The sequence below is a fragment of the Silurus meridionalis genome, chromosome 2 (assembly GCF_014805685.1).
Source record: "Silurus meridionalis isolate SWU-2019-XX chromosome 2, ASM1480568v1, whole genome shotgun sequence".
Classification (NCBI taxonomy): domain Eukaryota; kingdom Metazoa; phylum Chordata; class Actinopteri; order Siluriformes; family Siluridae; genus Silurus; species Silurus meridionalis.
In genome coordinates this window covers 10332632-10348252 of record NC_060885.1, presented here as the reverse complement: position 1 = coordinate 10348252, position 15621 = coordinate 10332632, and the positions used below count along the sequence as shown (strand labels likewise).

The window sequence follows — 15621 nt, the reverse complement described above, 5'->3', positions numbered from 1 at the left end:
TTTATGATCAGTAACCCAGCACCTTAATCACTGAACTACCTGCAACCTGAAGAAACTTTCAGAGAGAAGATATAGACATAGAAATAGTGTAGGTAAAAAAAAAGAACAGTCTATTTAAAGCTGGTAGTACAGACAGAAGCTGAATTGTTAACAAAAATCAGTCTGTTGGCCAATTAGTCATAAGATCAAAAATCAGGATTCTAACAAGAAAATCTAACAAAGTCTATTTATATATACACCAACCAGGCATAGCATTATGACCACCTGCCCAGTATTGTGTTGGTCCCCCTTTTGCTGCCAAAACAGTCCTGACCCATGAGCATTAACAGCATTAACTTCTTCAGCAATCTGAGCTACAGGACCACACGGATCAGCCTTCCACGACCCTGTCACCGGTTCACCACTGTTCCTTTCTTGGACCACTTTTCATAGATACTGACCACTGCAGACCACTAACATCCCACAAGAATTGGATTCCACTTCATGCAGTGTTTTGACATTGGACCTCTTTGAGTGTTTAAAGGCTCTGGTATTTAGAAGCTGGTGTTGGATCTATGATGGTCGAACATGTTGAGCTATTTTATGAGTTGCTCAGTAGCTCCTGGTTCCACAACCTCAAATGACTGTATAAAACTGTAGAAAGAACATTACCCATAATCTTACATTCCGGTGCTCATGTTAGTTCTCATTCTCCAGTGTTCTGTATTGTTCAAAGACTATAATCACACTCTTGATGTCACCCAAATGAGGATGGGTTTCCTTTTTGAGTCTGGTTCCTCTCAAGGTTTCTTCCTCATAACATCTAAGGGAGTTTTTCCTTGCCACAGTCGCCATGGCTGCTCACCAGGGATAAATACACACCATTCACCTTAATTCTTAAATTCTATAAAGCTGCATTGTCAGTCCATTGTGAAAAGCGCTATAGAAATACACTTGACTTCACTTTACAAGAGCTGCAGTGATGCTTTGACATAGTCATCTAGCCATCACAATTTGGCCCTTATCAAGATCGCTCAAATCCTTTATGATCCTTATTTTTTCCTGCTTTTAACACATCAATTACAAGGACAAAATATTGACTTGCTGCCTAATATATCTCACAAACTAACAGGTGCCATGATGAAGAAAAAAAGTGTTATTCCCTTCACCGGTTGTAATTGTATAATGTCGTAGTGCAATACCACCTGTGTGCAATACGTGCGTAACTAATTATTACTAGTGGTTTCTTTTTTTCCTTATTTGTATTTATACATTGTGTTGTGTATATACTTTATACTATAGTATGTGTCTACACTTTATAGATTTGCAATTATTTATTCTTTGCTGCTGTAACAGAGAAATTTCCCAACTGTGGGACAAATAAGGGTATATCTATCTTATCTCATCTTATCTTATCTTATCTTATCTTATCTTATCTTATCTTATCTTATCTTATCTTATCTTATGTTAATCATGTTATGCTTGGTCGGTGTGTATTAAAAAGAACAACAAATACCCATATAATAATAATAATAATAATAATAATAATAATAAACAATAATATGATGATGTATAGTGTAGAGTAATATTTTACTCAGTGCATAGAGCATTTTGCACAGATTTTCCCACCTATAAAGGTATACCAGAAAATAAACGAGAAGGTGAAATCACAAAATTAAAAGTCTCGATAATAATCTGGGAGGTTTTACAGTACAATTTACTACAGTAGCTGCCTTTAGAGACAGTAAATTCATTGCCTTCGACAAAACATTCGGAATATACAGTATGTAATAGAAAAAGAAATGGTAAGGTAAACAGTACACTGCCCAGAGAGACACTGCCCTCTATAAAATCCCTTTTGGCAAGACGTTATATTTGACGTTCGCTTCAGAGAATAACGCGATTGGACGGCAGAGTGAGGGCGAGTCAGGTGATTTCTGAGGAATAGGAGAGAAAGAGAGAGAGAGAGAGAGAGAGAGAGAGACGCACCCTGTACGGATGCACGCTAGTTCAGCTTTTGTTCGCCGGTGCGCTCGCGCGTCTCAGAACGGGTTTCAGCACTACGGTGAATGGGAACAGCGCTCGTGCGGTCTGACTCGCTTTTGCGACATCCTCGAGGAGACGCGTCACGCGCGTGTGTGTGTGTGTGTAAACGGGAGCGAGGCTGCGGGGAGGGGAGGGGAGGGGGGTTGTAAAGCGGGACCGCATGCTGGAGCTTGGGCTCGTCCCGGACACTTTACTCCCGGACGCCGAAGCTCGCACGACCGTGCGCCGGCTCTGACGCGTGATGGCGGAGTGCGGGCGGAGGGCGCTGTCGCTGCTCGAGGCGGCCCGCTCGCGCTACGAGAGCCTGCAGATTTCGGACGACGTGTTCGGCGAGTCGGGAGACGACAGCAGCGAGAACCCGTTTTACAGCACCACAGGCGACTCCAACTCGGACAGCTGCCCGGAGGCGGGCGAGAGAACGAGCGGCGCAGGGGCCGGCGGCACGCGCGCTTCCTTCGGTGCGGCCTCCGGTGGACATGCGGAGCTCAAAGAGGGAGAAGAGGAGGACGGATGGAACGATGCGTTACTGGACACTGACACCCCCCACTATAAAGACACACACGGTAAGACAACGGACAAGACACGAACCCCCACCAGTCCTGACATCCAGGTTAAAAGGGTGCGTCGGAAAACCTCCCCAGCCTTACACACATTTCTGACTTTCTACAAATATATATCATGGATTAGGGAAGACATGATTATGTGCAGATTCTGCAGGCTGTGTGACGCTTACAGTAATGGAAGATCGTATGATCATAAAATAGCATCATTCCTCAAACGTAATGTAATAGCCTTACTGGTCATGATTAAGGTACTTGTGCATTCCCTGGTGGAAATGAGTGCACACGAAGGACAATTATGTCCAAAATTAGTTTTAAAGGTCCACTTTCCTCCGGGAAATATACACATTAAAGACACATCTAAAAGGGAACCACCTGATTTTAGTTTCCAGTCACATGAGCTCAGAATGCATTTATTCCGTTCCATTCTCTTTTTTTTCCTGGTCAGGTTCATGATGGATAGAAGCCTATCTCGGAAATCTTAGACATGATGCCGAAATACACCGTGGATGGAACGCCAGTCCATCCCAAGACACAATGCACACACATTCACATGCAGAGGAAATTTATTGCAGTCAGTCCACCTACATGCATGTTTTTTGTTTTTTTGGATCCGTAGGTGGAAAAAGAACTCAGAGAAAACCCACACATTTAGAGAGAACATCCAAACTCCACACAGACTATTACTTAGATCAGGATTTAGACTCATGGCTGGCATTTGGTCAGATAGGGTTTGGATAGGGAATTCGGTAATGAAAGTGAAAGCAGCCAAATTTAGACAGAAAGTCAGTCACTGGCCATGATCCAGAAGTAAATACACTATACATCTCTTGAAATGCTGATTACAGGGTGACACATGTCAGTGGTAGTGAACACACAGGGTGGCACAGAAGAAATATAAGTACTAGAATAAGCATTATGGTCTACAACCTGTATTAATGTTCCTATGCTGCAAACATTGTGCATGGCAGGAAGTTAAGCCATCTGGTTTAATGCATGTGGTTTCAGAGTCTGTGCAAAATGCAAATGCATGGGTTTGACTGCTTCATATGAGTAAAAGTGCACTCTTCACCTGACATTGTGACAGAAACTTTGATGGTGTTTAATAATCAGATCCATCCTTATTTATTAAGTGAAATAAGCAATCAAACCTCCTCAATTTCTAATCACATCACATATAGATGAGACGGGCATATGATCACGTGTAGGACAAATGCAGTTATTTTTTAAAGAAAGTAAAGTTCAAAATTGACAGTGGAGATGAGTATGCAGATGAAATGGATAGAAATGCAGCAGAGTGGGCAGACAGCTCTGACTCATTATCCTTAAAGCTTAAAATTAGCGTTGTCTCTGTAAGAAAGCATGCCATCGCATTACACAAGACACACGACAAAAGTGAGGTTATGAAAGTGCACCTATCTTATATACCAATCAAAGGCATGCTCATTGTAAGATAAAAAGAGAAAATTTGCCAATGCTTGGTTTTATTTTCATGCAGGAATAGATAAAGCCCAACTTTAATGTTTATTTAATAATAAAAAAATAAGTATAGTGATATTATTCTTACTGACCTCTTTATTGGAAACTCCCATACACCTGCACATTTATGCAGTTATCTAATCAACCAATCATGTGGCTGCAGCACAGTGGCGCAAAAAAACAAAAATAGGTCAAGAACTTGTCCAATGCAGTTATAATCTTAGAAAAAGATCAGTGTCTTTTCCACCTTATCTTAAAATGTTCAGTTTCGATAAGCCAGTTACTATTATAGCCTTAGATTATTGTGCTTGGCTGGCAGGAATGAAACCCAGTGTGGTCTTCTGCTCTTGTAGGCCGTCCATCTCAAGGTTTGCTGTTCATGCTGAGATGCTGGGACTGGAATGGACCTGAAAGCAGGTTCTGAAATACTCAAAAACCCATTCCAGAAAGTCACTGTCACACAAAGTCACACAAAGTTCATACTATTCTGCAGTCTGATGACACATTAACTAAAACCTGTCATCTGTGTCTACCTGATTATATGAACTGCATGGTTTGCACTGCTGCAGCATTATTGGCTGTTTGGCTCACTGCATGAATGTGCAGTCATATAGGTGTTCCTAATAAAGTGGACTGCAATTGTGTTTTCTATGTTCTATTCAATGCATTATGTTGTAAGATGATGTGTATAGATGCTCACATGTTGCATTTGGCAGAACCTTTTGTCCAGCATGACTCATGTCTGGGCCGTACTACAAGATTTGATATTTCTAGTCAACGTTAGACATTTTTTTGTCCGTATGCCTCCTACAAGATTTGGCCAGAATAAAACACCACACAGTTTATGTTTACAAACCACTGACCACTAGTCCCAACTCCTAATACCTGGGATCACCATCAGTCCTTCATAAAATATGTGACCCCTACACTATAGAATTTTGATCTGATCGTGGTCAGTGTGGTGGTTCTGAGTTTCCTGGAAACCTGGAAACACTGGACATGAAGTCAAAATATCTCAGGATAGAATGGCATTTGACATTGAGGAGCATCTTTGCATAGACATTCTACCCTCTGGAATAATTTTGGGAGGGTGGAAGGGAACCAGCATGTATGGAAGAGAAAAAGTGAAGCTCTGTATAGACGATATTTCCAAACTCAGCAGTAGCTGTAAGATATTCTCAAGTCAGTGAAGCTCCAAGAATAAGTAGAGCGTCATAATGAGCCAGTCAGGTTTAGAGAGCCGAGTCATTCAGGATCAGGTAGCAGGAGTAACACGTGTAGCGCAACAAAGTGAGAGTGAGAGTGTGTGTGTGTGTGAGAGAGAGAGAGAGAGAGAGAGAGAGAGAGAGAGAGAGAGAAACAACACATTAGTAGAAACACTCTTGTCCTTATAGTGGCATAAAAGAGTGTACATTGTCAGAGTGCAAGTAACATGTGCAGCCCTCTGTAAATATTGAGCATTTAATATTTTGAATGTCTGACCACAACTGAATTTGAAGTGGATGAAAGGGGTTAAGATGGGCTTTTCTTAGTAGATAATCATAATCAGTAAAAAATAGGCAAACATTTGGACACCTTTGCGATCTGTTTCAAAATCCATCCAGATTCCCTCAAGTATGGCTGAGGCATTACTTGGCTGCCTAATCGGAAAAACAAATGCTTCTGTTGGGGCAAATTGGCAGCAGTCTAAAGATAGCAACAAGCAACAGCACCACCAGCAACAGGAGTTATTGATGACTGCTTTCCTTCACCAGAAAAAACAAAAAAATGATATAGTAATATATAAATAATAATCATTAATAACAATAAAAGTCATATGAAAATATCTTCACCCTTTTTTAACCCCAAAGTTTAGAAGTGTGTGCAAATTGATTTCTTTTAATCTGTCCACAGTAAAGCGGTTTCTCTGTGGAAGCGGCAAACGTCTCTAAATGTCTTTACACCCGTCAGTGTGAAAGACAGATGACGATGAAAAAGAAAGCGAGGAGCAAAGCTAATGAATGGAAACACTTAAACACCAACCTATTACACAGTAGATGAAAGAGCAACCACTTAGCTGGGACCCAGTGCTATAATAGGAACTGGCATCATAATCATGAGTGTGTAAATATTAGTCAGGCCAGTATGAGAAAATAGATGGGTTATTACAGACATGTTTGGGTAATAAGTATTGAACCTGTACTCTGACTGTAACAGAGCACATAAATCAATGTCAATTAGCTCTTTACACGCTAATGTGTCCACGTTATCGGTTTCAGCTGCTTTTATTTGTCTCGCATCGTGAAGCATAACGTTAAAGAGTTCCTTTTTTACTCTGAGCTTCTGTTAGCTGCACTTTAGTGTAGGATGGCACTGCAAGAGATAATGCATGTATAAGTATATAAGTATGTAATAGGTCATTATAATAGTATGTGAGATAATATATTTACGCCCCTTTTGCTGTTCTCATTTCTTCTAGGAAGGTGTTCCACCAGATAATGGAGTGTGCTTGTGGAGATTTGTGTTCATTTAGCCACAAGGGCATCAGTAAAGTTATTTAGTGAGGTACTATAGCATGAGGAGTTCTGAGGTGCAGGCAGCGTTCCAATTCTTCCTAAAGGTGTTCAGTAGGGTTAAGGTCAGAGGTCTAGCGCAGGCCACTCAAGATCTTCTACTCCAATCCGTGTAAACCTTATCTTCATAGAGCTCACTTTTTGTACAAGTGCATTGTAATGCTGGAACAGGTTTGGGTCTCTAATTCTACTATATCCAAAGACATCCTATACAACTGTGTACCTCCAACTTTGTGCTAACAGTTTGGGGAAGAGCCCCATATGGCTGGGAAAGTCAGGTGCCCCAAAACACTTGTCTGTAAAGTGTATCATATATAATGTTGCATGTATCGATATTACGCTTCTTAACATCATGCACATGTTGTTGCGGCTCTTGTTAGCATACATAATTCTGTGGTCATATCATTGAAATTATTCCACAGTCTGTAATGCTAAACTGTAAATTTGTAATCTATTTATTCTACAAATATAATAAAATTGAATTTCATTCACGTAGGATAATGTTAGCCACAGCTAACTCAGTTACACAATATACAACTTTTCCCAAATCTAGTTAGGTTCCTAGCTATATTATCTAGCTCTTGCTCTTAATTACATAATATAATAGATAGCCAAGCATTAGCTAGCTTGCAACAGCTTGGTTTTTATTACATAATACAATGTAGTAGTTAGTCTAACATTAGATATTTTGTTTGGTTTCAATTATTGATATTATAATAACACAGCATTGGCTAGTTTGTTAGTATATGTGGCTAGCTGCTAAAGTGAAGTAGCTACTCATAAAGTGGAGATATTACTTAAACAAAATATCCTGCTGGCTAAGGCTAGCTTAGCATTATGTTTGGGCAGCTGGCTTGCTTAGCTATAGTTACAAAGAGACAACATTTTATTTAGTTTTAAAGGTGCAATAAGAATTGAGCATTGTATTAAAATCCAATGTTTAATTTTTTTTTTTGCATATATTAAGCAAATATGGTAAATGATCTAATAAGAATAAAACTGGGGGCTTTTTAGTCAGTTATATAGGATATAGGATAGACAGTTCTATTTTGGCTGATAAAGGCCTATTTTCCCTAGAGGAATTTCTGTAAACAATCCCCTAATTTACCAAATGAATTAAAGTCACACAGCCGCATTTATTGGTATCATCATCTGCAAAATAGTTTATGCTGTGCATCCTGTAGTAGCATGGAGAAAAGCTTGCAAGGCACTGATACTAATACTGAAAAGACTGAAATAGGCAGTATTTTGCACTACCCTACTGTCTCAAGTGACATTTTTATCGAGCTGTGTTGTAATTACAGCTGGACTATCATTAAGTGCGATGTTCTCCATGTTTCACTGACATCTTTCTAAAAGCAAGCAGAACATGTTTGGTATATTGAATGTCACTTACGCGACACCTTTTGTGTGAAAGCAGGGTAAGATTTACACTACACAGCCAAAGTTTTGTGGACGCCTGACCTTCATACACATGTGTGCTTGTTGAAAAACCTCTTCCAGATTTCTACTTTTAGTATAATAAACTCAAATTTTCTAAAAAGGCTTTCCACAATATTTTTTTAGCAGGCTTTGGGGATGTCAGATCACAAAAGACAATAATTGTGCTAAAGTACAGCATTTTACTGGAATATCTTCTTTACAATAAATGGTTCTGGTTCTAGTATGGACGCCTGCATTCTTGACTCATTGGAGCTTATTTATGTACCTAATGGAACATCCAGACAGGAATGCATTATAATAATGCAGCCTAGAGGTAACAAAAGCACATAATTGTTTTGGCTTTGTGTAATGACATCGTATTTCACATCTTAGCAATATTTCTGAAATAAAAGAAGTCTATCCTTGTAATAAAATCTTTATGAGCTGGAGTCAATAATCACACCAAGGGTTTTTACTGCTCCACATGATAAAAGAGTAAGACTATCTAGAGATATTATGTATTCAGAAAGCAATATTTCCTCTAAATTTTGGAGAAGGCTTAGGGATTCAGCTACAAACACATCAGTGAGTCAAGCACTGATATTTTGTGTAGACGCCTGGGTTGCAGTCAACTTTACAGTTAATTCCAAACATTTTCAGTGTGGTTAAAATCATGATTCAAGTTCTTCCATTACATATTTGTCAAAGCATGCCTTTAGAGAGATCATCTTGTGTACAGGGGCACTGGCATGCATACTACAGAACACAAAGACATTCTATACAGTTCCGTGTTTCTGACAATCCAACGTGTGAATGTGATGGTCAGTTGTCCATAAACTTTTGGTTATATAGTGTATTACGTTATAAGAAAAATGAAAGCATGTCAGATCAGTGTTAAATTATATATGCATTCTGCTAAATTGTATTTATCTTCATATTATGATGAACATTTTGATTTATTTATTCATTTATTTTTTTACTTTGAGCTGAAAAGGCAGGGCCTAATTTCAAGATTTAGCCTTCAGCCCCACAGACCTACAGACCCAGTGTTTCAATTTTATGAAGATGAAGCACATAAACCTGAGCTGATTTAACCCACTTGGACTGATCCATGCCTCTACCACTCATGAGTTCGATCACACACTGACCCTGCAGCTGTGGCTTTAGATAAATGGTGTATGCTTCCACAGAACTGCCACTAAACGTCTGCTAGTTACTGTGAAGAGAAAATTGGCCATCTGCTGCTCGTTTTTTAGGGGCTTTGCTTCCAGCTGACAAGTGGCACCATGCCTTCACCCTACAATACCATGCTGTCAATGCCCTTAGCACTCTCTCATGATTGTTATCTCATCACGCTGTCCTCAGTGGAAGCCTTGTGTCAGATCAGATGTTATTTTTACCATCTGTAGAGTGAGTATTTAAAGTCTATTCACATTCATGTCGTCCTCTCCACTCTCGTGTAAGACTGAGTTTTTATGTTTTTATGCATATGCAGGGCTCTGTGTTGGAAAAACTCTGTATATTGAGGCATTTTAAAGCACAGAAGGTCGTCATGCTGACCGAACCAGAGCTTTTACTGAGTTTTGGAGGAACCATAATGCAGTGCCGTTCTGTGCAGATCTAGGAACACAGCCAACTACAGCAGGGCTTCAAAAACCATCATCATGGGGTCAGAGAGTGACACAGAGTAGAAGCAACATTAGCATATATTAGGTAATGAGCCCACAAGTATGAATAATCATGCAAATTGCATGTTTTATAAACAAAGTGTCAGATCGTCAGTAAGGTAAGGTAAATAATGAGTTAAAATTAAAAGATGTCTTAATAGGGAACTTTTGGCAGAATGATAAAAAAATTATAATAATTCCACATAATAGTGAACATTACAGACTCCAATTTTTGTTTTACATGAGAAAAAAAAACAAAGTAAAACAAGCAAACAAAAAATAATAAATTAGAAGCAAACAAAACAAACAAACAAACAACAACAAACCCTTCCACCCTGATCCTGGCTCATGTCAATTGACAAATAAAACACAAACACACAATCATGTTTTATAGCAGAAGAAAGGGGGGAAAATACCTAGTCCAGCAAAACAAGGCCTGTGGAATATGAAAGAAATGGTTGCCATTTATGAAAAAACCTGGCAGTGTGACCTCTTAGAGTATATTTATATTTCTTAAGCTCCAGGAAAAATGCTGTGTTTTTTAGTCATTTTGAGTGAGAAGGTGGGACAGTGGACTTCCACTGTAGGAGAAGATGACGTCTAGCCAGCAAGGATGTAAAACTAATAACTTTTCATTTGTGACAATGGAAGTTAGAGCATCTGTTACCTCAACATCTGGGTAAATTTGAGTCTTTACTTAGAGAAATTTACCCTGTAATTTACCTTAAACTGAATAAGTGAGTGCTAAACACATGAGACATTACATAAACCACTCACAACACTATCCCACCACTTGTCTTTGAGTTGAAATCCATGCTCCCCCTCCCGATTAAATTATTATTAGATAAACTGACATTTCTAAACTGACCTAAATAAGCAAAAGTGGGTGTTTCTGGCTGAGAAAATCTCCTACTATAGTTTTTAAAGTTTCTTTCAACAAGCTGTTTAAAGTGAAAAGAAGATCTCATGAACTAAATGAAGCTCTATAAACTGTACGTTGGTCCTTATCAGGGTTGTGTGCTTGCTTGTGCTATGTCTGTTTTATAGCTACAAAGATACAAGTCCAGGTAGAATATTAGCTGTCATGTTAGGTTAAGGCTTTAATAAAGTGTGTGTTGTATGCTCAAACATGGAGCAGCAGGCGAGTAGCACTGTAGTCATGTGAGATCATTTTATTTCAACATCAGTCATAGACAGTAGCAATATCAAGAGTGTATTCTTCCTATTAGATTATATATAAGCTTATAAATAATTTAAGGCAGAAAATGAAATGCCCACCCCTTGAAGACTGCATAAGGCCACTGCTGATTATTCAGTTTATTTATAAATCTAATTCTACATTTCTAATTCTTCTTTAGGTAGTTCACATGCAGATTATTTACCCATCAAGTCAGATTTATGATGTCTATAAAATCCTCTGATGATTTACTTTGCATGCTTATTAATACATTTTCATTCTTGAAAATTGAAATAAAAAAAATATCAAACATTTCAACAACGTGCTGCACAGAGAATTAAATTGTTAAGATCAATGAGATCATTAAAAGATAATTATATTCAATTAGACAGGATTTGTCACAAAGGAATGATAAAAAAAATCATTATTGATATATTGTTGAATTATAAAATCATAAAGTTATAAAAAATAAACCAAAATGTAAATGATCTTATGTGTCTTGACCCCTTTTATAACGTTTATTTTGCACATGGGATCAGGTTGATGCAGTACTAAAATCAAATGACAATTTAAAAGCCTGTGGTGATGCACACTATTTGGAAAGCTGACACTGTGGCCATTTAGAAGCATGTGCACACGTTATGCTGAAGGTAAATGCTGGCCCTGCATTATATCATTAGTTAATATAAGTATAGCATGGCAGGTTTGTTTTCTGGTATTCTCAGAAGCCTAAACTTCTGTCTGTCTATTAGTTAGTACTAGATTTTCTTATATGAAAGAATAAGATAAAAGGATAAGAAGCTGAATGAGGATGTTTTGATGAAATTACTGTGGGATGTCTGCACCTGACTTGCTTAGCATCATTAGCTTATAAAGACTTATGAAGGCAGAATAGACTTTTAAACTGTAATTCATTAAAGCTGCATGGAGATAAATGCGACAACACAAGTTTCACAACACCTTTCTAATTCATGAATGTACTGTAAAAATGCGTTATTGGCTGTTAAATAAGCAGAATTGGTGTCAAGTATAGTAAGGTATAGAAGGTAAGGAACTATAAGTAAAACAATAAATACAGCAAATTATGTTGATTACTACAACATTAGACTAAAATGTATGTAATGTTGTTTAATGTCAGCATGTACAACAAAAAATTTTAGTATAAAATTTAAGTGCCACAAGAGAAAGGCATGTGTTCTATCATCCAAAGTTCATGAGTTTGAATCAAGGTTACATCACAGCCATTCGTGGTTGGGAGTGTAAGTCATCCCTCTCAATCACAGTGACACTAGTGTCCCTTTTATAAATTGTGAAAGGGGTTGGATAGCAAACTTCTCTGTTATGTGGCGATGCAACATGAATAACAATTTGAAAAAAAATTGGATGGATTCACTTATTGGAGGAAACATCTGACAGATAATCTTTTCCCAGCTGGTAGATGTTATATGCTAGTGGAGATTTAACTGGTGGGCTGGAATTGGCCAAGATTCAAATGGGGAAAAATCTTGGGAAAGATTAATGTGATAATGTTTCATTTGTTAACTTCCCAACTTCTCAAGTTTCTGGCAGCAAGGAACATGGCATGACACAGAAAAAAATAAAAAAATAAAATAAACAAATATGCAGGCTATATTGTTTATAGAGGAAGTATTTAGAGGTGTATACTATAGAAAGACTAAGGCATGGTTAAAAGGCTTCAAATGTGTGTGCAGATGAGGCAGCATCACATCTGGAGTTGTACGCATACACACCTGCATATGTATTAAAAGGATAAATGAAGGATACAAGCTTTGTTTATCTTTACATTTTTGTTTGTTGATTGTTGTCCTGACTGGCACACCTAGAAGAGGGGATTCTTAATAAACTCTTCCAACTGGAAGGCCTGCCTAGTTCCTGCACCTTCTCCCATGGGTGAGCAACAATAATAAGTGGAGGTGTTAGCTCAGTGGTTAAGGCTCTGGGATACTAATCAGAAGGTTGGGGGTTCAAGCCGCAGTATTGCCAAGTTGCCATTCTTGAGGCACTTGAGCAAGCAATATTGGTGACCCTGCATTCTGACCCTAGCTTCCAACATCGCTGGTATACGTGAAGAAATAACAATTTCCATGTTGCATCAAGTATTCTAAATAAATAAATATGATAAGGCTGCAGGTATAAGAATAGCATCTAAACTAGAGACATAATCCTGAGTATAGTAGTTGGAACTATGAATAGTTTGTTACACATTTTGGAATGGACATGCTTGATTTGGAGATTTCTGGGATGATTGGTTCTTTCTGTTAAAGGTGACTAGCCAGCTGGTGCATTGCAAAAGTATCACGTTTTAACATAACTCTATTAAGAAGGTGGTAGACTAGTGTACTTCTCTTGCATGGCTTCAACATCAGCTTTCTCTTATGAAGACAGAGGTTATTGAAGCCCTGTAGAATAAACTACACAAAGCCAATTTATTCTAGTCTCTCCAGGCTGGAATAGTCCTGACCCCAAGGGCACCATCAGCTGCAATGTGTTAATCCTGTCATGTGCAGCAGCTGTTCACCTCCCATATTATACAATGACATAACCATTGAAATCAGTAATGAGCACAGAATAATGGAGGCTAAAATAACATGAACAGTAAAATAAAAAGAATTCTTGTACATTTGGTAAAACTGCCCCAAGTGTGTGTTTTTTTTCTCTAGCAGAGCAAAGCATCTGAGGAAGGAAAGTGTGGGAAAGGAACTGCCTCAGTGCTTCTCAGGATTCACTTAAGAATTTAGATCTGCCAGAAGGGCTTGAAGTGAGTCATAGTACACACAGATGACGTTATTCATGGCAGCATCCGGATCTGAGAGCTTATGACAATGATTCCAGAGTGATGTTCAGTCACTGTGTTAGATTTAGTAAATCTTCTGTTGTTTTCAGATGGAAAGTACAAAATTTTATAAAGCACTTTTATAAACTGTATGCTAATGTTTATTCATTTAAAATGGTTTTCAGCCATATTATATAAACAAATTCATTATATGGATAAAATTATTACATCAAATGTTTAAAAACGTAGATTAAAAAAAAGCCAGCCTCTATGATTGAGCAGCAGGTAAATTGTCTATTGTACCGTAAATGAATTTTTTTTTTTTAACAACTTAAAAAACATTTTATTGATAGAATAATCAGGATCCAGAATCCATCAATGAACTATACTCACTACTCTTGTTCCTTTATAACTTATCTGTATTTTTGTAGTTTTTGTTTATGTACTTACTTACTTTCTTTCTGGCCTTTTATGAAGCAGTTTTACCATCGTGGTTAAGGAGTGGTGAAGAAGATTTTAACCAAACCTGTGAAAAATGTAAACACTGAGTCAATACAAGAATACAAATATCACAAGCTCATAAACACTGACTACACCTTACGACTTAAGTTATGTGTCCTTAAGTCAAACTATCTGGCCTTTATTTGTTTTGTTAGATTAAACAAAATCCAACAGTTAAAATAATAAGGTACTAATCTATTTTTATTAATTTTTATTAATTAATGTACATTGTAATTATTCATTCTTACTGTTTGTGTTTATCTATCAATCACTGTTAGTATTAGCATTAGTATTTTCTCTATTTTCTATTTGCTTAATATATATTCATAATGACAATGATAATAATAATAATAATACATTTCTATGCCAGTAGAATTTTAACTACCTCAGTTGTTTACTACTTGTTTCATACAAACTTACTACAGGTGTCTTCCTTTCCATCATAGAATCAGTTACATACAAATTAAATACAAATATTTTTTTTAAATAAGAGAAGCAACCCTCCTCAAACTAAAACTAAACATGTTGGATAAGGTTGAAGGTTACACATGAAGGACTGTACTTACTGCACTAAACACTGTGCTATGTTATTAATGACATAATACACTGACTAATGTGAGTTCATTTCCAACGTCAGGTCCCACACAGAAAATGCCGGCCACTGCCACAGCCATGGATTTCTTCCAGCTCTTTGTACCTGACAACGTAATTCAGAACATGGTGACTCAGACCAACATGTATGCTAAGAAGTACCAGGAACGCTTTGGCAGTGATGAAGGCTGGACCAATGTGACGCCGGCTGAGATGAAAGCCTTCCTGGGCTTTGTGATCTCCACCAGTGTGCACCGCTGTGAGTCCGTGCTGAGCATCTGGAGCAGCGGCTTCTTCAGCAACCGCAGCATAGCCCTCAAAATGAGCCAGGCACGCTTCGAGAAGATCCTTAAATACTTCCATATCGTGGCCTTCCGTTCAAGCCAAGGTGGCAACCAGGGTCTTTACAAGATCCAGCCCTTCCTGGATTCACTGCAGCAGAGCTTCGGGTGTGCCTTCCGGCCCTCACAAACACAGGTAGAGACATACATTTTTATTGCACATTTAATTTACTACGCAGTATTTATTTCCACTAAAGTGTTTTAATAACACATTGTTAAATGTAATTATTTAATTAAATATTTACAGTTGCATTTTATGTTATTTTTTACAATCTAAGATATTGTAATACTTTACTGGAAATATCGTTTAGAGCTACATATATTATATACCTATATATACCTATATAGTGTTTATTTTATTTTGTTCCAAACAGTTTCAAACAGCAATTTTAGTGATAAAAGCATTTTTTTAAGCACCCAAGAATGTCTCCTGCTTGTAGTGAAGCAGAAAATGAAAATTATATATCAGCATTAAGCAGGAAAGACTGTCACAGTCATAGTACGATCTTCGA

General features: G+C 37.8%; 1 protein-coding gene across 1 annotated transcript in view; it reads left to right on the top strand.

The window, feature by feature from the left end:
- Positions 1-1951: 1951 nt before the first annotated feature.
- Positions 1952-15621, top strand: part of pgbd5 (piggyBac transposable element derived 5) — a 32638-nt gene continuing 18968 nt past the window's right edge. The window contains exons 1-2 of the mRNA XM_046835157.1: positions 1952-2588; positions 14815-15245. Of these exons, the coding sequence (XP_046691113.1) occupies positions 2267-2588; positions 14815-15245 (753 nt within the window). The 5' untranslated portion in view covers positions 1952-2266. The remainder of the gene's footprint in view (positions 2589-14814; positions 15246-15621) is intronic.